This window comes from Chelonoidis abingdonii, chromosome 13 (genome assembly GCF_003597395.2).
Source record: "Chelonoidis abingdonii isolate Lonesome George chromosome 13, CheloAbing_2.0, whole genome shotgun sequence".
NCBI lineage: Eukaryota > Metazoa > Chordata > Testudines > Testudinidae > Chelonoidis > Chelonoidis abingdonii.
In genome coordinates, this window is record NC_133781.1 from 32,644,568 (window position 1) to 32,664,312 (window position 19,745).

The window sequence follows — 19,745 nt, forward strand, 5'->3', positions numbered from 1 at the left end:
CATTACAATGAAATTCCCTCCAGTCAGTGCTTGTTTGTTGGTCCCAGAAGCAACATTCCACCGTCTGGAGCTCCCCTGTGAATAATACTATTAACCTTGAACTGGTTCTTGCTGGATCCCACAGCAATCTGTCCTCCAAGAACTCATGATGTTTCCTGCTGAATTGGTTCTTCTCATGGCTCTGCAAACACCAGAGGATCATGAGTCCTATGAACTTGCAACTCTTATGACAATAGTTCAGAGCTGGGCAGGCTCCATGCTTCTGTCAGAGATGGCAGACAAGTGGGGAGGGATTTTTAGAAAAGGGGCAAAAATTATGAGATACAGGTGACATTATGGGATGGAGACCGTTGCATGCTGGGAAGTTGATCCTTTGCTCCCAGTCACCCCTTCATGACTTGTTTCTGCCCCACCCTAGATTGCCAAAACTTCCCAAAAGCCAGTGTGCTGAATGGTGGCATGTTGTACCCTGGGATACGATACCTATTGATGGCGCACCACACACTGCATTGACACAAGCACTGCTGGTGAGTATGTGCAGTGCTGATGCAAGCAGCCAAGCACACGTGTTCAAGCAATATACTAACTGTGGTGGTTTTATGCTGACGTGACTTGTGTCAACCAAAGTTTTTAATGTATACATGGCCCGACAGTTATGGGTGAGGAGGTGTAGGCTGTAGGGGACTGGGCAGTGTGGGAAGGGAGTGAACTTTGAGGAAGTAATGAGCTGCATGCATGGGATGATAGAGGGACAAGTGACCTATGCAGCAGGGGGAGGGCAGGGGAAGGGGAACTGTGGAGAGAGCATGCTGTGAGAGTGGAGGGAGTGTGAGCTATGGGGGAAGCAGCAATGTTTAGGGATGCCAGGGGAGAGCTGTATAAAGGAGATGGGTGAGGAGGGAAGGGATGAGCTGTGTAGAAAAGGGGGAGGGAGTAGTGTGTGGGGTACAAGGGAAGGGGTGAGCTGTGTAGCACAGATGAAGGTTTAGCAGGGGGAGCTGTGTAGAGGAGGGCAGGGTGCAGGAAGTTGTGTAAGAGGGTAGAGGGGAGGGGAGGGGCGGGGGAGAGGAGCTGTGGGAGTATGGGAGGGGTAGCGGTGCAGGAGGAGGGGAGCTGTGTGAGGGGAGGGGAGGGGGTGCAGGTGGGAGGGCTGGGGGTGCAGGAGGAGGGGAGCTGTGTAGGGGGTGCAGGAGGAGGGGAGGGTGCAGGAGGAGGAGTGCTGTGTTAGGGGAGGGGCAGGAGGTGCAGGAGGGGGGCTGAGGGTGCAGGAGGAGGGGAGCTGAATGCAGGGAGGGACTGGGATACAGGAGGAGGAGAGGGGCTGGGGGGTGCAGGAGGAGGAGGGGAGCTGTGTGGGGGAGGGGCAGGAGCAGCTGGGCGCGAGGAGCCCTGTAAGGATGAGGAGCTGAAGGGGAGGGCTTAGCGCATGCGTACTGTGCTGTGAATGCTGGCGACAGCTCAGGCACGGCGGTGAGGGCGGGGCCAGGGACCCAGGCGTTGGCGCCAAGATTCGCGGGCCTCCAAGCGCGGGGGCGGTTCGTGCGTAGGCCCCGCCCATCACGGCTCGGTCCGGTCGAGGGGGCGTGGCACTGGCGCGGAGAGGGCGGGCCTGATTGAGGGAAGATGGCGGCGGCCGCTGGAGGGGGGAGCTTCGCGGTCTCGGTGCTGGCCCCGAATGGGCGGCGGGTCACGGTGCGGGTGGGCCCCGGCACCACTCTGCTCCAGGTTGGTCCTGGCCGGGCGGGGAGGGCCCAGCGGAGACACGCCCCGGATTGGCGCGGTGCGGGAGAGACCCCTGAGAGCGGCCCGTGAAAGGAAACCCGCTGGGAGCGACGCCTCACTCCGCCGCCCTGCCCCCGCTGCGGGCAGCCCCGGGCCTCTCGCTTGCGGCGCTGCCTGCTCTTGGGCCCGCCTGTGGCTGTATGGAATGGCAGGCGGCTCTGCAGCGCCCAGCCCGGATAGGGACCAACCCAGATAAGGGCTCTGTAGCGCCCAGCCCCTGCTAACGCCCTTCTGTTCTCTGCAGATTCTAGAGGAAGTTTGTGAGATGCAGAACTTCCGTGCCAACGAGTATGATTTGAAGTGAGTCTTGCTTTGGACACATCGTCTTATGGCCTGGTCAGGCCTCAGACAGTGCCTGCGTACTCCCACTGAAGGTTGTGGATGGGAAACTTGAGTGTCATTGCTGTGCAATTTGATTGAAGTGGTCCCCCTCCAAAGACAGGGGATAGAGTTCTATTTATTCCATTCATTATACAAGTGATATCAACAGTGAGCTAGCTGGTGATGTGCCAGTCAGTTGCTATGCTAACAGGGGAGAGGTGGCAGCTCCACAGGGAAAGCCTAGAACCTTCTCTGCGGGCTCCAGGCCTGAATCACACATCAGAAGGTGCATGGCTGTCAGTGGCTGAGCTTTGAGATTGGGAGGGAGGAGGCTCTGGAGCAGCAGGGAAAACCGCCTTGAGTGTTTTATGTTTTGTTAATTTATCCCAGCTGGTGTTATGGGAGAACATACACAATGTGTTTCAGGCTCTACCATGCTGTAAAGATGCTTAGAGGGCTGATGTACTGCTTTGTTCAAAAACTTCAAAATGGATGTTTATATTCTGAAGCCCCGGACATCCACCTCCAGATCTCCATAAAGGTGGTAGTTCCACCATTCCTATTACTTTCTACGCCATGTGTGGCCTGGCCTATTCACTTGTATTCTACCCCCTTATAGTCTTGGGAGAAGAGACGAGCACGATGAGGCCTCGCAAAGTATATGATGGGGTACGCAACTTATGGCACACATGCTGATTTTCAGTGGCACTCACACTGCCCGGGTCCTGGCCACCGGTCTGGGAGGCTCTGCATTTTAATGAAGTGTCTTAAACATTTTAAAAATCTTATTTACTTTACATACAACAATAGTTTACTTATATATTACAGACTTATAGAGAGAGACCTTCTTAAAATGTATTACTGGCACGCGAAACCTTAAATTAGAGTGAATAAATGAAAACTAGGCACACCACCTCTGAAAGGTTGTCGACCCCTGATATATGATCTCCACGGCCAGTCTGCACATTTTCAGTATGCTGAATTGTTTTTGGTGGGTTTGCTTACGAAAATTACAGTTTTGCACCATAAACTCCAACCCATGGCACTTCATCAACATATGGAAAAGTACAGGGTTCTTTTCCTGCTCCAGACAGTGTATTGCTAGAAATCTCTATAGAGGTCTGAGGGGCAGCATGTGGTTTTACCTGATCTCCTTCTTGGGCTTGTTTCCTTTGCAGGTTTCAGAGGTCTGTGCTAGATCTTTCTCTGCAGTGGAGATTTGCCAGATTGCCCAACAATGCCAAGCTGGAGGTGGTGCCAATTTCTCGTAACAGAGCGGGAACTGAAAACAGAGTATGTCAATTTTACAACATCACCTAACTTCATTTAGTTTGCAGCCATACTGGGTTTGATCTTGTCAGATCAAATGAGCATGAGAGACAAGGTGGCTGAGGTAATATTTTACTGAACATGAGAACGGCCATACTGGGTCAGGCTAAAGTTTCATCCAGCTTAGTATCCTGTCTCCTGCAGTGTCCAATGCCAGGTGCTTCAAAGAGAATGAATAGAACAGGGAATCATCAAGTGATCCATCTCCTGTTGCCCATTTCCAGCCCCTGGCAAACAGTGGCTCGGGACACTTCAGAGCATGGTTTTGCATCCCTGCTCATCCTGGCAAATGTCCATTGGTGGACATACCCTTCATGAATGTATCTAGTTTTTGAACCCCATTGCATTGTGTAAGCTCAAAAGATTGTCCCTCTCACCAACAGAATTTGGTTCCATAAAAGAGATTGCTTCACCCACTTTGTCTCTCTAATATCCTGGAACCAACATAGCTACAACAACACTGCATATAGCTAATGAGCATGGTCAAGTTTGGCCTCTACTTGGTTTGGAAACCACCCAAAGAATGCTCAGGTGCTTCAGGAAGTAGTGTTGATGATTCAGTAGTTGACACTCCCCATTTACAGCCAGTGGTAAACCAGTGTCCCAGCCTTATGGTAGGACATGCTGTTGGAGGAAGGGAAATTTTTTAGGTGAGTTATAAAACTAAGGTTCTGATCACCTGTAATCATTGAAGATTCCAAATCATTTTATTCAGGAATTGAGGCCATTTTCCTGACCTAATTTTTGTTTCAGGAATTATGTTCTGCAGCCCTAAATTCTACCTGCAATCTCAAATTGTTACAGGATTCTCTTTCACTTTTTATTCTGTGTTGTTTTTTATTGTTGTTTTACTGTGCACTCAGACAACTTCTGAGTTTTATCTCAAAGGTGGCCGTGTTCAGCAGTGGGTCCAGTAGCCCCTGTTTATATAATTTGTAGGGCTGTCAAACAATTACAAAAATTAATCTCAGTTAATCACGTGATTACAAAAATGCACTTTTAAACAGTAATAGAATACTTAAATATTTGTGGCTGTTTTCCACTTATTCAAATATATTGATTTCAATTTCAACACAATACAAAGTGTACAGTGCTCACTTTATATTTATTTCTTAAATTGTTTTAATTTTTGAAAAATAAATGTCAAACTTTAGAACCTACAAGTCCACTCAGTCCTGCTTCTTGTTCAGTCAGTCTTTCAGACAAACAAGTTTTATCTTGCAACGGCTGTTCTCACTTTCGGGTGACATTGTAAACAAGAAGCAGGCAGCATTGTCTCCTGCACGTGTAAATATTTATGTGCCAGATATGCTAAACATTCGTATGCCCCTTCATGCTTCCTCCACCATTGCGGAGGACATGCTTCCATGCTGATGATGGAGCTCGTTAAAAAAAACAATGTGTTAATTAAATTTGTGATTGAACTGCTTGGGGGAGAATTGTATGTCTCCTGCTCTGTATTTTACCTGCATTCTGCCAGATATTTCATGTTTTATCAGTCTTGGATGATAACCCAGCATGTGGTTTGTTTTAAGAACACTTTCATTGCAGATTTGACACAATGCAAAGAAGGTGTTAATGTGAGATTCTTAAACTTTGGGTGGAGTGCTGTAGCAATCTTTAGAATCTGAAGTGCCTTCCAAAATATGAGAGGGACGAGGTGTGGAGCATGCTTTCAGAAGTCTTAAAAAAGAAACACTCTGATGCAGAAACTACAGAACACAAACTACCAAAAAAGACATCAGCCTTCTGCTGGTGGCATCTGACTCAGATGATGAAAATGAACATGTGTTGGTCTGCACTGCTTTGGATGGTTATTGAGCAGAACCCTTCATCAGCATGAATGCACGTCCTCTGGAATAGTGGTTGAAGCATGAAGGGATATGTGAATCTTTAGCGCATCAAACAGGTAAATAGCTTGCAATGCCAGCTACAACAGTGCTGTGCGGATGCCTGTTCTTACTTTCAGGTGACATTGTAAACAAGCAGGCAGCATTATCTCCGGTACATGTAAACAAACTTGTTTGTCTGAGCAATTGGCTGAATAAGAAGTAGGACTGAGTGGACTTTGTTTTATTTTTGAATGCAGTTTTTTTTTCTGCATAATTCTACATTTGTAAGTTCAACTTTCATGATTGAGATTGCACTACAGTACTTGAGTGAATTGAAAAATACTATTTAATATTTACAGTGCAGATATTTATAACGCTATACTTTATATTCTGTGTTGAAATTGAAATCAATATACTTGAAAATGTAGAAAAACAGCCAACATTTTTAATAAATTTCAATTGGTATTGTTTAACTGTGATTAAAACTGTGATTAACTCAAAACAATTAAATGATTAAAATAATTAATCACAATTAATCCTGGGAGTTAACTGCGATTAAGCGACAGCCCTAATTCTTAAAATGCTGGAATAACTCTCGTGGCCACTTTTATTCTCCTTATGTTTATATTAAAGATTGGTAAAGTATTGCTATAGCAGCTAAATGCTTATTTGCAGTAAATTTTATTTAAAACAATAAGTAGTGATTTATGGGAATTACCCTGTATTTTATTATTAGAAATGGATAGTGAGTGATCTTGCTTAAGTGGAGTCTGGAAATATTAAATTGTCACTGTGATCACTGTGAATATTTTGTCTAACACAGGGGTTCTTCTTCGAGTGATTGCTCATATCCATTCCAGTTAGGTGTGCGCGCCATGCGTGCACGCTCGTCAGAAGATTTTTACCCTAGCAACCCTGGTGGGTCGGCAGGGTCTCCCCTTGGAGTGGCGCCGCCATGGCGCCGGATATATACCCCTGCTGACCCGACCGCTCCTCAGTTCCTTCTTACCGCCTGTGTCGGTCGTTGGAACAGTGGAGCACAGCTTAGCTGTCCTCCACTTCCCTAGCTTCTCCTTGTTCATTTGATATCTTGTTGTACATAGTTGACCTAGTCTATAGTGTATTTAGTTTTATAGTTATTAGATGGTTAGTGTACATAGTTTAGCTGGGTTTGGGCATTAGCCCTTCCCCGCACTCGGTGCCTGGACCCATGTCTGGTTCACTTGGGTTCAAACAGTGCTCGGCCTGTAAAAAGCTGATGCCCACGAGCGATCCCCATGACTCTTGCCTAAAATGCCTCAGGGAATCGCACATCTCAGATAAGTGCCACATTTGTAAGGCTTTTAAGCCGCGGACAAAAAAGGAGAGGGACTTTCGCTTGAAGACTCTCCTTATGGAGGCAGCCCTGAACCTTCTGTCCTCGGCACCGAGCGCTGATAGCGCTCCTCTGGCACCGGACCGTGCCGGCTCCGCCAAGACACCTTGGCACCGGCCTTCTCCGGCACAGGGACCTGATCGGAGGCCCTCCGCTTCCTCCACGCCTTCAACGCAGACTCACCCTCGTTTGGACCACCCGGCATCTACTCCTCTGTGGCACCGACGACTGTGGTACCGTCGACTCCGGTCCCGAGAGGGCCGTCGAGTCTGGTCCTTGAGAGCTCCCTGCCGAGGCCTGTGGTTGAGCTTACAGTCCCTTCCACACCGGAGACATTCTCCTCAGCCAGGGACCTTATAGTGATGACTGAGTCTACCCTGCCTCAACCCCCGGCATCGCCGGTGCGGGTACTACATTCCAGAGGCAAGCCAGCCGCTATGAGACCTCCTTCACTGGAATCGGCAAGCCGGCACCGATCTCGATCCAGGTCCCGGCACCACTCGCGGTCTCATGGACGGTCCTGGTCTAGACGCCGCTCGCAGTCCCGGCACCGCTCACCTAGGCGGTACCGGTCGTACTCGCGGCACAGATCCACTTCTTGTCCTGCCCGATACTCTCGGTACCGCTCCAGTTCTAGGCACTGCTCCCGGCACCGAGACTCTCGCAGCTGGTCCCGCTGCAGACCGTCGAGATCCAGGTCAACGTTCCTGCACCGTGCTGATTGCAGGTCCCGGTCTCGTTCTTGGCACTGATATGACCTCCGGTACCGATCCCCGGCACCGAGGAGATCTCCGGCGACGAGAGCGAAGGACTCATACCAAGCTTGCTCAGCTCCTCCCTGGCTGTCCCGACATCCGTCCGTGTCTTCTCAGGAGGATAGTGCATACGTCTCAGACACCGACGTGCCTGCTGCATTATTCCATGAGCCTCAGCCTCAAGATCATGGGCCGTGACTGTGGGGTTTCTGGATGCCTTGGGCGTACTATCTGGCCCAGGGCTCTCACCCAGGTCCATCGCGCTCGGCCACCTCAGAACACCGGGTGCTGGATGCCACGATCACCCGAGCTCCTCCTCCTCCTATGGAGGAAGGGTTGACCCAGCCTCAGGACTCGCAGCTCTCCAGGGAGACAGAGACAGTCCACCAGGAGGAGCCATCATCAGACCCGCTTGTTCCAGGTCTCTCCTCTTCATCCTCCGCTGACGAGGCTGTAGCTGGAACCTCGTCTGTTGGCCCTCCACCGATCGACCTCAGAGCCCACCAAGACCTCCTCAGGCGCGTTGCACAAAATATGAACTTGCAGATCGAGGAGGTCCCGGAGGTACAGGTCCCAGTGGTGGACATTTTATCATCAGATGCCCCCACTGGAGTGGCTCTTCCCTTCATTAGGACGATACAGGCCAATGCCACTACGATCTGGCAGTCCCCGGCCTCTATCCCACCTGCCGCACGAGGTGTGGAGCGTAAATACATGGTGCCCTCCAAGGGCTATGAATATCTCTATGTCCACCCTCCTCCTTGCTCCCTCGTTGTCCAGTCAGTTAACGAGAGGGAGCGCCATGGCCAGCAGGCTCCAGCCCCTAAATCAAAGGACGTGAGGCGCATGGACTTGCTAGGGCGCAAAGTCTATTGCACAGGGGCACTCCAACTCTGCGTGTCCAATCGGCAAGCCCTCCTTAGCCGCTATAGTAATAACACCTGGGCGGCAGCGGACAAATTTAAGGAGTTGCTTCTGCAGGACACACGACAGGAGTTCTTGGCGATCCTCGATGAAGGAAAGAAGGTGGCAAGAACTTCCCTCCAGGCTTCCCTGGACTCCGCGGACTCAGCTGCTAGGACTCTGGCCTCTGGCGTGACTATGTGGCGTATCTTGTGGCTGCGGGTCTCCGGCCTTCCCCCGGAGCTCCAACACACTATTCAGGATCTTCCCTTTGAGGGCCAAGGGCTGTTCTGAGATAAAACTGACCCTAGGCTGCAAAGCCTAAAAGACAGCAGGGTCATTATGCGCTCTTTAGGCATGCACACGCCAGTGACTCAGCGCAGGCCCTTCCGGCCCCAACCTCACTGCCCTTACCCTCAGCCTCGACAGAGGCAAGACTTTGCCGGAAGGTGAGGCAGAACTGGTTGCCGGAGGCAATCAGGCAACCAAGGGGGCCAAAATCAAGGCTCCTCCAAGCCTTCCTCAGGGTCAAAACCTTCCTTTTGAAAGTGCGCCCGAGGGCATTGTACCAGTTTCTTTAAAGGATCCGTCCCCTCCTTTCTCCAGCCGTCTTTCCTTTTTCCTCCCTGCATGGTCCCAGCTAATGTCAGATCGCTGGGTCTTACGCACGCTGGAATTTGGATGCCACCTCCCGCCCCCCCCCGTCCTCTTCAGGACCCCTCTACGAGCAGTCCTCCTCCGGGAGTGCAAACCTCCTCGCCAAAGGAGCCATAGAGAGGTACGCGGAGCACGAATGGGGCAGGGGTTTTACTCCCGCTACTTCTAATCCCCAAGGCAAAGGGAGGTCTCAGACCTTCCTTGGTCTGCGGAACTCAACAGATACATGATAAAGTTAAGTTCGTATGGTATCCCTGGGACCATTATCCCATCCTGGATCCTGGAGACTGGTATGCCACCCTCGACATGAAAGATGCCTACTTCCACATAGCCATCTTCCCACCTCACAGGAGGTTCCTCCGGTTCGTGGCCAACTGCCAACATTTAAAGTTTGCGGTCCTCCCTTTCAGCCTCTCTACAGCCCCAAGAGTATTCACCAAATGTATGGCTGTAGTCGCCGCCCACCTCCGCCGCCGTCGGATACATGTGTTTCCGTATCTAGATGACTGGCTCATCCGAGGGACCTCTGAGGCTCGAGTTCTCCGTCTCGTCCACGTTGCCAAGGACCTTTTCCTACATCTAGGCTAATGATCAATGCGGAAAAATCGACTCTGATCCCCACTCAGAGGATAGAATTTATTGGTGCCACCCTGGACTCCAATCTTGCCAGAGCCTGTCTACCACGGTTCCAGACTATGGTAGCCAACATCCAGAGTCTGCGAGCGGCGCCATTGACTTCGGTATGCGCTTGCCTCGCTTTCCTGGGCCACATGGCGGCCTGTACATTCGTAACGAAATACGCCAGACTGTGCCTCTGGCCCCTCCAGTCGTGGCTCAACTCACGATACCGAACAGCCAGGGATGCTATGGACATGGTTGTCACCATTCCCTCGACTGTCCTAGACTCCTTAGAGTGGTGGCTGGATCCCTCCATGGTGTGTGCAGAGCTCCCGTTCCATACGCCCCAGCCCTCAGCATCCCTGAGAACGGATGCATCATCCCTGGGTTGGGGGGCTCACCTCGGGCACCTACGCACCCAGAGCCTTTGGTCATCTCAAGAGCTGACCCTGCACATCAACGTCCGGGAGCTGAGAGTGGTCCGCCTCGCTTGCCAGACGTTCCAACAGCACTTACAGAGCCGTTGTGTGTCAGTATTCACCGACAACACAACGGCCATGCACTATAGAAACAAGCAAGGTGGCACAAGGTCTTCGCCCCTGTGTCAAGAGGCCTTACGACTCTGGGACTTCTGCATCGTCCACTCTATGCACCTCATCGCATCCTTTCTCCCGGGAGTTCGGAACATGTTGGTGGATCGCCTCAGCAGATCCTTCCTTTCCCACAAATGGTTGCTTCGCCTGGATGTTACTCTTTCGCTCTTCCAGAGGTGGGGGTTTCCCCGGATAGACCTCTTCGCGTCCCGCAGGAACAGGAAATGCCAGATGTTCTGCTCCTTTCAAGGCCTCTCACCAGGTTCAGTGGCGGACGCCTACCTTATACCATGGTAGAGCAGGTGCGTTGTCGCCTTTCCACCATTTCCGCTTGTCCACAGGGTTCTACTGAAAGTACGCAGGGACAAAGCCCGCTTAATCATGATAGCTCCAGCTTGGCTCGGCAACACTGGTACACCATGTTGCTAGACCTATCCATAGCCAGCCCTGTCCCCCTGCCTCTTCACCTGGACCCAATCACTCAGGACCACGGCAAACTGCATCACCCGGACCTTCAGTCCCTCCACCTCATGGCATGGCTCCTGAGTGGCTGACCCAGTCTGAGCTGTGTTGCTCTGCCCCAGTGCAACAGGTGCTCCTGGGTAGCAGGAAGCCTTCCACTAGAGCGACATTTTTGGCCAAGTGGAAGCATTTCACGTGCTGGTGCGTGGAGCGGAACTTCCTTCCCACCGAGGTCTCCATCCCTAACATCTTGGATTACCTCTGGTCTCTCAAACAGGGCCTAGTGGTATCATCTTTGAGGGTCCATTTGGCGGCCATCTCTACCTTCCACCCAGGGGAGAATGGCCGCTCGGTATTCTCACACCCGATGGTGTCTAGATTCCTTAAGGGCCTAGAGCGCCTCTACCCCCAGATACGCCGCCCCACCCCAACATGGGACCTTAACCTGGTTCTTGCCAGACTCATGTCCGCCCCATTCTAGCCGTTAGTAACTTGCTCTCTTCTCTATCTCTCATGGAAAACCGCTTTCCTGGTGGCCATCACATCAGCGAGACGAGTCTCCGAGCTTCGGGCCCTCACGGTAGATCCCCCTTATACTGTATTCCACAGGGACAAGGTGCAGTTGCGACCACATCCAGCCTTTCTCCCCAAAGTGGTATCGGCCTTCCATGTTAACCAGGAGATTTTCCTGCCTGTCTTCTTCCCAAAGCCACATTCGTCTCGCAGGGAGCAGCAGCTACACTCCCTAGACGTCCGTAAAGCTCTCGCTTTTTATATTGAGCGAACAAAACCATTTCGCAGAACCCTCCAACTCTTTGTTGCGGTGGCTGAGTGTATCAAGGGCCTACCCGTTTCCTCACAGTGGATTTCCTTCTGGGTGACGTCGTGCATCCGCACCTGTTACGACATGGCTCATGTTCCGTCGGGCCACGTGACTGCGCACTCTACCAGGGCTCAGGCCTCATCGGCTGCTTTCCTCGCTCACGTACCCATTCATGAGATTTGTCACGCAGCTATCTGGTCCTCGGTCCATACCTTTGCCTCCCACTGTGCCCTGGTTCAGCAGTCTAGCAATGATGCAGCCTCCGGCTCCGCAGTGTTACACTCTGCGACATCTCACTCCGACCCCACCGGCTAGGTAAGGCTTGGGAATCACCTAACTGGAATGGATATGAGCAATCGCTCGAAGAAGAAAAGACTGTTACTCACCTTTGTAACTGTTGTTCTTCGAGATGTGTTGCTCATATCCATTCCAAATCTGCCCTCCTTCCCCGCTGTCGGAGTAGCTGGCAAGAAGGAACTGAGGAGCGGTCGGGTCAGCAGGGGTATATATCCGGCGCCATGGTGGCGCCACTCCAGGGGGTGACTCTGCCGACCCACCGGGGTTGCTAGGGTAAAAATCTTCCGACGAGCGTGCACGCGCAGCGTGCACACCTAACTGGAATGGATATGAGCAACACATCTAGAAGAACAACAGTTACAAAGGTGAGTAACTGTCTTTTCTCAAACTTTGTGACAGAACACATGATGCTGGTTTCTTTTTATTTTCACCTGCCAAATTATGTTGGAAGACTACTGTCCCTAATGTTATATTTTTGCATAGGTATTTTGCAGAAGTTGCAGTAACGTTATATGATTCAAACAGAAAGGCAGGTGAGGTCTGGTAATGGAAGGCAGAGATCCATGAGTGATTGTCCTTATAGGCTTGTGGTCCATATTGTGAAAAAGTTTGTGAGCCTTTGCTCTAGCCGTCTGTGTTGGAGTTGGGGATGTTATCATACATCCAGACTTCTCCTCTGCATAACCCTTCCACCTCCATTTTATGCATTGCTTCAGTCACTTTACTTTTCACTTTGTGGAAGAAGGAAGTTTGTGGTCGTCTGGCCTCATATGACTTACCATTTAATAGATCCAGGTGGGCACCATATGCTGTAATTTTTAACTACAAACTGCTGTTTGGGGAGAGGGATGAGGCATGGTGCAGCTGAAACGTCTGTGGAGTGAGGACCTCACCTAGAGTATATATCCTGTTCAAGTTGCCTTATCTTAAAGAAAAAGTTGAGGTTGAAATGAAGGGCAATTAAGTTTTAGGGGCCAAGGGAAAGGGGTTACATGTGAAAGAAGTTATGACCACTGGGACTTCCCCTGGAAAAGAAATGAGCTAGAGCAGCGGTTCTTCTTCGAGTGCTTGCTCATATCCATTCCAGTTAGGTGTGTGCGCGCCGCGTGCATGTTCGTCGGAAGATTTTTACCCTAGCAACACTCGGTGGGTCGGCAGGGCGCCCCCTGGAGTGGCGCTGCTATGGTGCCGGATATATACCCCTGCCGACCCAGCCGCCCTTCAGTTCCTTCTTCCACCCATGTCGGTCGTTGGAACAGTGGAGCGCAGCTTAGCTGACCTCCGCTTCCCTAGCTACTCGTAGTTCTTGTGTATATTAAGTTATAATCCTTTTTATTTGTATATACTTATACGTTTTTTCTTTACTAGCATAGTTAGTTTTATAATAGTTAGCGGGGTCGGGGAGTAGCCCCTTCCACGCAACCAGTGCCGGAGCCCATGCCCGGCTCACCGGTTCTTAGACTGTGCTTGGACACCTCAGACCGTTGCTGACAGGAGATCCACACGACTCCTGTTTACGGTGCCTCGGGGGACTGCATTTCACAGCTAAGTGCCCATTTGCAGGCGTTTAAGCCGAGAACAAAACGGAGCGGCACTTTCATTTCCCCTCCGCCTTCTGCCACCGAGCGCTGGCTACTCGGCAGACGAAGCGCCTCCTCGGCACCGGACCCCTCCGGCCCACCGGCCATTACTGGCACCGAGTCGACTCGGGCACCGCTCCTCTCTCTGAGTTGCGGAAGCCCACGACTCTTCCTGCCAGTGCCTGCCAGCTCCCTGGCACGCGCCGTGGTTGAGCTTCTGGCTCCTGCTGCTTCTGTGCCAACTGCACCGCAGCCAGAGAGCTCATTTCAGTCAGATCACCTGGCACCGACCGACACCTGCCACAGCACCGACAACGCCGGCACCGTTGATTCCGGTCCCGCAAGGGCTGTCGAATCCAGTTCGTGGCCGCTCCCCGGCACGCGCCGTGGTTGAGCCTCCTGCTCCTGCTGCTTCCGTGCCAACGGCACCGCAGCCAGAGAGCTCATCTAAGTTAGATTGCCCCGGCACCGACACCGCCGGCACCGTCGATCCTGGTCCCGCAAGGGCCGTCGAATCCAGTGCCTGGCCGTTCCCCGGCACGCGCCGTGGTCGAGCTCCCTGCCTCTTCTTCCCGTGCGAACACACCGCAGACAGAGAAGGCCTGTCTAAGCCGATCGCCCGGCACCGACACCTGCTGAGGCACTGGCGACGTCAGCACCGTTGATCCCACTCCCGACGCCTCTTACAATCCCAATGCTGTTCTCCTCGGCACCGGTCGCACGCGCCGCACAGGTCAGTGTCGCGTTCACCGACCCGATAATCTCGGCACCGTTCTGGCCTCCCACACGCTATGGGCACTGTGGCTCCCGCAGCCGCTCCCAACCTCGAGATCTCGTTCGACCTCCCGGCACCACTCCTGGTCTCAGGTCCGGATCTTGTTCCAGGTACCACTGCGCCTTCCGGTACCGTCCCAGGTGCCGAGTTGGGCAAGGTCTGGTAGAGTCAGACTCTGCCCATGGTTTTCAGCACCTCCATGGCCATCCGGGCGCGCATCAGTGTCTTCCCACGCGGACGCTCTTATGCTCAGGACCGCGATTCAGTTGTGCCTACCAACAACTTGAGAGCCCATCAGGACCTCCTATGGAAGGTAGCACTCAATGTGAACCTCCAGGGCAGGAGGTCCCGGAGGTAGGGGACCCGGTAGTGCACATTCTATCGGCGGTTGCCCCACTAGAGGGGCCCGACCTGTTATTCGGACCATCCAGGCGAATGCCGATGCACTATGGAGGGTACAACTACTTGTCTGTCCATCCTCCTCCCTGCTCACTAGTCATTCAGTTGGTTAAGGAAAAGGGAACGGCATGGCCAACAGGCGCCAGCCCCGAAATCGAAAGGGGCTAGGCGAAATGACCCTACTCGGCTGCAAGGTGCATTCTGCAAGGCCTTATAGCCCTGCGTCGCAAATCAATAAGCCCTGCTTAGCCCCTATAATCATAACACCTGATTACGGTGGATAAAGTTATGGAGCTTCTCCATCAAGTTTCCCGCCAAGAGTTCACTGCCCTCTTGGAGGAAGAGAAAAGGCGGCCAGAGCTTCTCTCCAGGCCTTGTTACCATGAGGAGCATCTCCTGGCTTCAGTTTCAAACTTCCGGCCTGTCACGACTTACCATTTGTTGGTAAAGGCCTCTTTGCGGGGAAATCAACCCCAGGCTGCAAAGCCTGAAGGGCAACAGGGTCCTAATGCGCTCTCTCTGGGCGTGCGTACGCCGACGACCCACTGCAGGCCTTTCCGTCCCCAGCCACACGGCCACACTCTGTGCCTAGCCACAAATAGAACTTTCAAAGATGCGCCCGAGGGCTGCGTACTGGTTACAAGTGGGATCCCGCTCCTACTGCCTCTTGGCATGGTCCCAGTTAACTTCAATTCGCTGTTCCCTACACATGGTAGAGTGTGTGAGTACCACCTCCACTTTGTTCCACCCTGTCCCTCTTCAGGGACTCCTCTCGGGCGCAGTTCCTCTTACATGAGGTGCACACGCTGATGGGGATGAACGAACGGGGCACTTACTTCCTTTATTCCGTAATCCCCCCGACTTGTATGGAGGTCGTCAGACCTATCCTAGACCTACGAGGACTCAACCAGTTTATGATAAGGTTGAAGTTCCACATGGTATCCCTGGGAACCATTATCCTGTCCTTAGATCCTGGAGACTGGTATGCCACCTCGATATGAAAGACGCGTACTTTCACATTGCCATCTCCCATCCGCACAGGAGATACCTCCACTTTCTAGCCAACCATCGTACTTCCAGTTTACGGTCCTGCTGTTTGGCCTTTCTACAGCCCCGCAGGCATTAACCTAGTGTGTGGCCGTAGTCGCCACCCACCTCCGCCGACCTTGCATGTGCATTTTCTGCATCTGGACGATTAGCTTATCTGAGGATACTCCACGATGCAAGTCACTCGGCGTGTGGGCATCGTCAGGGACCTATTCACATGTCTAGGCCTGATGATCACTATATGGAAACATCCACTCTGGTTCCCACGCAGAGGTTAGACTTCCTAGGGGCTATCCTGGACTCGAGCTAGCCGGATCCGCTTACCACAGCCACGGTTTCAGGCCGATGGCACCGATCATCCGAGTCTGCAAACTTTCCGACGACGACCTTGGCTCGCCCTTGTCTGGGTCTCCGGGTTCCATGGCTGCCTGCTAGTTTGTAACCAGACACGCTAGGCTCTACCTCTGTCTTCTCCAAGTTTGGCTCAAATCGGCGTACCGCCGGACAGGGGCCCAATGGTCACGATAGTCACCATTCCCTCGAGCACCCTAGGCCTCCCTACACTGTGGCTAACTCCCTCCCTGTGTGGGTAGGATGCCGCTCTATCCGCCACAGCCCTCACTGTCCCTGACGACGAATACGTCATCTCTCGACTCAGGTGCTCACCTCAGTAAAGGGGTTCCAGCAGCAGCTGCGAGGCAGTGGCGTCTCAGTGTTTACAGCCAGCACAACGGCCATGTCCTACATAAAAAACCTGGAGGGACGTGGTCCTCCTCCTTTTGTCAGGAGGCATCCGTCTCTGGGACCTTTGCATAGCCCACTCGAAAAATCTCGGTAGCATCTTTTCTCCTCAGTGCTTTGACTCAGCAGGTCTTTCCTGTCTCATGAGTGCTCGCCCTGCCTGATGTCATGCATTCTGTTGCCAGCAGTGGGGATTTTCCCACATATGGGCCTGTTCGCTTACGACTGAGAACACGGAATGACCGAGGTCTGCTCCTCGCAAGGTCTCTCTCTGGGACCGATCTCTGACGCTGCCCTCATGCCGTGGAAGGGCCAACGCCTTTATGCCTCCCACCGTTCCCCCGGCTCATTGGGTCCTGCTCAGACTTCGCAGGGGGGCAGGGCATGCATCATCATGTTCACTCCAGCGTCGTCGAGGCAGCGCTGATACGCCACGTTGCTCGCCTGTCAATAGCCTACCCAATTACCCTGCCACTCCACCCAGACCTCATACCTCAGGACTGCGGCAGACTTCGCCTCCCGGATGCAGTCTCTTCGCCTCATGGTGTGACCGCTACGTGACTATCACAATAGCAGGAAGCCTTCCACCTGTTCAACTGTACCTGGCCAGGTGGAAGCGTTTCTCCTACAGATGCGACACGCTCAATCTTACTCCTGCTGGGGTCTCAATCCCCTCTATTTTGGACTACCCTCTGCACTGCAACAGCAGGGCCTAGCAGTGTCCGCCAAGGGTACACTTGGCAGCCATCTCTACCTTCCTTCCAGGCTAAGGTGGTCGTTCTGTGTTCTCATGCTCTATGTTTCGACGGTTCCTCCAGGGCTTGCAGCGCATACACCCTTAGGTTCGCCGCCCAGCCCAACCTTGGGACCTCAACCTGGGTCTAACAGACTTATGTTCATCTTCCATTCGACCCGTTAGCCGACCTTGCTTGCTGTTATACCTGTCTTGGAAGACCAGCTTTCCTAGTAGCCGTTACGTCGGCCAGCAGACCCGAGTCTTCGAGGCTCAGGGCTCTTATGGTGGTGTTCTACCATAATCATCTGTTCACAAAAAACCAGGTGTAGTTAGAACCACAGCCTGGCTTTCCTCCCTAAGAAGTGGATTTCGGCCTTTCTTGTTCACCCACCACTCAATGCGATGGGGACAAAATTGCCTCCTGACGGTCTTCGTTGGAGGCGCTCGCATTTATGTCGAGCGGACAAAACCGTTTTGTAACTTCTCCCAAACTCTCGGTCGCTAGAGTAGGGCTGGCCGAAGAAAAGACCTACTTGTGTTCCTCTCAGAGGATCTCATCTGTGGGTGCGGCCGGTGCACTCCAGCACTTTTATCACTTTGGCTTCACATTTCCCCAAGCCACTATCACCATGCGTTTCTACACAGGGCTCAGGCCTTCATTGCTGCGCCTTACTAACTCGTGTACCTAACCCAGCGAGATCTAATCGCGCAGCTCCAAGGTCCTCCGGTCCATCCCTTGCTTCGCATTATGCTTCTGGTTCCACAAGCCACGGGAATATACTGCAGCCTATTGGCTCAGCAGTTTGGCATTCTGCCATATTTCACTCCCGACCCACACCACTACATAAGGCTTGGGAATCACCTAAATGGATGGATATGAGCAAGCACGTCGAAGAAGAAAGAACGGTTACTCAACCTTTGTAACTTGTTGTTCTTCGAGATGTGTTGCTCATTATCGCAGTTCCACAACCGCCCTTTCCTTCCCCACACTGTCGGAGTAGCCGGCAAGAAGGAACTGAAGGGCGGCTGGGTCGGCAGGGGTATATATCCGGCACCATAGCGGCGCCACTCCAGGGGGCGCCCTGCCGACCCACCGAGTGTTGCTAGGGTAAAAATCTTCCAACGAATGTGCACGCGGCGCGCACACACCTAACTGGAATGGATATGAGCAACACATCTCGAAGAACAACAGTTACAAAGGTGAGTAACCGTCTTTTCTCAAACTTCAGCAGCCTGAAGTTCTTCATTTTGATTTAAAAACTTTTGGGGACCCCCAGACCCTCCTGTCACTCACTCCATTCCCCGTCCCTCCTTCGCGCACTCTCCCCCACCCTCACTCACTTTCACCATGCTGGGGTTGGTGCAGAAAGGGATGAGGGGTGTGGGCTCTGGCTGGGCAGCGCTTACCTCGGATGGCTCCTGAAAGTGACCAGCACACCTCTCTGGCAGTGACTCCTAGGCAGGGGGGCCGCAGGGCTCTCCGAATGCTGCCCCTGCCTGCAGGCACCACCCCCGCAGCTCCCATTGGTCGCAGTTCCCAGCCAATGGGAGCTGCAGAGTTGGTGCTCGGGGTGGGGGCAGCTCGCAGAGACCCACTTTCCCTTCTCCCCCCTTCCAGGGGCTGCAGGGATGAGCGGGCCGCTTCCAGGAGTGGCGGAGAACCAGGGCAGGCAGGGATCCTGCTTTAACCCTGCTGTGCAGCTGAACTTTTAGCACCTAAAATCTCTTGGGTTGGCTTCAGTATCCTCCAGGAGATAGGGGGAGGAGTTGATCAGCGGGGCCCATGGATCCCTTGGAGTACCCTCAGGGACAGTGGACTCCAGTTTGAGAAACACTGGGGTAGAGGAGATTTAAAATATTATTTATTTATGTTATAGTACAGTCTAGAGAGATCACGCCTTTTTGGGGCTGGTCATTGTACAGAGAAGTAATTAAAAAAAGACAGTTGCTATTCTAAAGACTCTTGATTTTAAGATCTTGAAATGTGGAATTTAAACTGAGTTGCCATCCCATAATGCAAGAACAATAAGGTATGGAATTTAATGGTATAAAACCAGTACAAGGAAATACATGGTACAATACGTAGTTGGCCAAGAGAACTCCCTGCGAGTGTCAAATACTGCACTTGGGTTTTCAAATCTCTGGATAACTTCATGAGCAGAATCGACATTAGTAATTATGTGCTGAAATGGAGGCAATCCAACTTTGTGCTTAACTGTGTGGGCTGATTTTCCCCAGGCTTGGGGATGAATTCCCACTGTATGGGCCCCATGGTATAGGTGGCTGGGGCCAATGTGAAGGTTTGTGAACGTGAGCAGATGTGGTTTCCCCTGACACATATGGCACTGAGGTAGTCAATTCTAGAGACTGGATCCTGGATTTGATAAATCACTGATTTGTTCAGCAAATTGGATGTCTGGGAAGTAGAATGGTAATTAGTCTGGGATTTATCATCAGCATTTGTTTGTAAGGCCCCTGACCCCTTCAGAACATATCTGCAGAGTAGTGCCCACCAGATTCTTTTTGTGATGTGGATGGGGAAGGAAGGCACTATTACAAAGAGCTAACCTGGTGATACAACTATCCATCTTTCATGCACATTTGTAAACTTAGCAACTAATTGACGTTGTTCTCTATAGTATTTTATATGCAGCCTGGGATTTTTTAAAAGAGTTTTTAATTGACTGAATATGACTTTCGTGACATTTTTGGCTTTGAAC

At 52.2% G+C, this 19,745-nt stretch overlaps 1 protein-coding gene across 2 annotated transcripts in view; it reads left to right on the plus strand.

Moving 5' to 3' along the window:
- Nucleotides 1–1,585: 1,585 nt before the first annotated feature.
- The window catches only part of ASPSCR1 (ASPSCR1 tether for SLC2A4, UBX domain containing), a 96,947-nt gene continuing 78,787 nt past the window's right edge, over nucleotides 1,586–19,745 (plus strand). Inside the window, exons 1-3 of one of the 2 annotated variants that reach the window (XM_032764518.2) lie at nucleotides 1,586–1,725; nucleotides 2,027–2,082; nucleotides 3,282–3,396. In XM_032764518.2, coding sequence (XP_032620409.1) covers nucleotides 1,624–1,725; nucleotides 2,027–2,082; nucleotides 3,282–3,396 — 273 coding nt within the window. In that variant the 5' untranslated portion in view covers nucleotides 1,586–1,623. The remainder of the gene's footprint in view (nucleotides 1,726–2,026; nucleotides 2,083–3,281; nucleotides 3,397–19,745) is intronic. The other variant, XM_075071943.1, reaches the window with a different exon arrangement.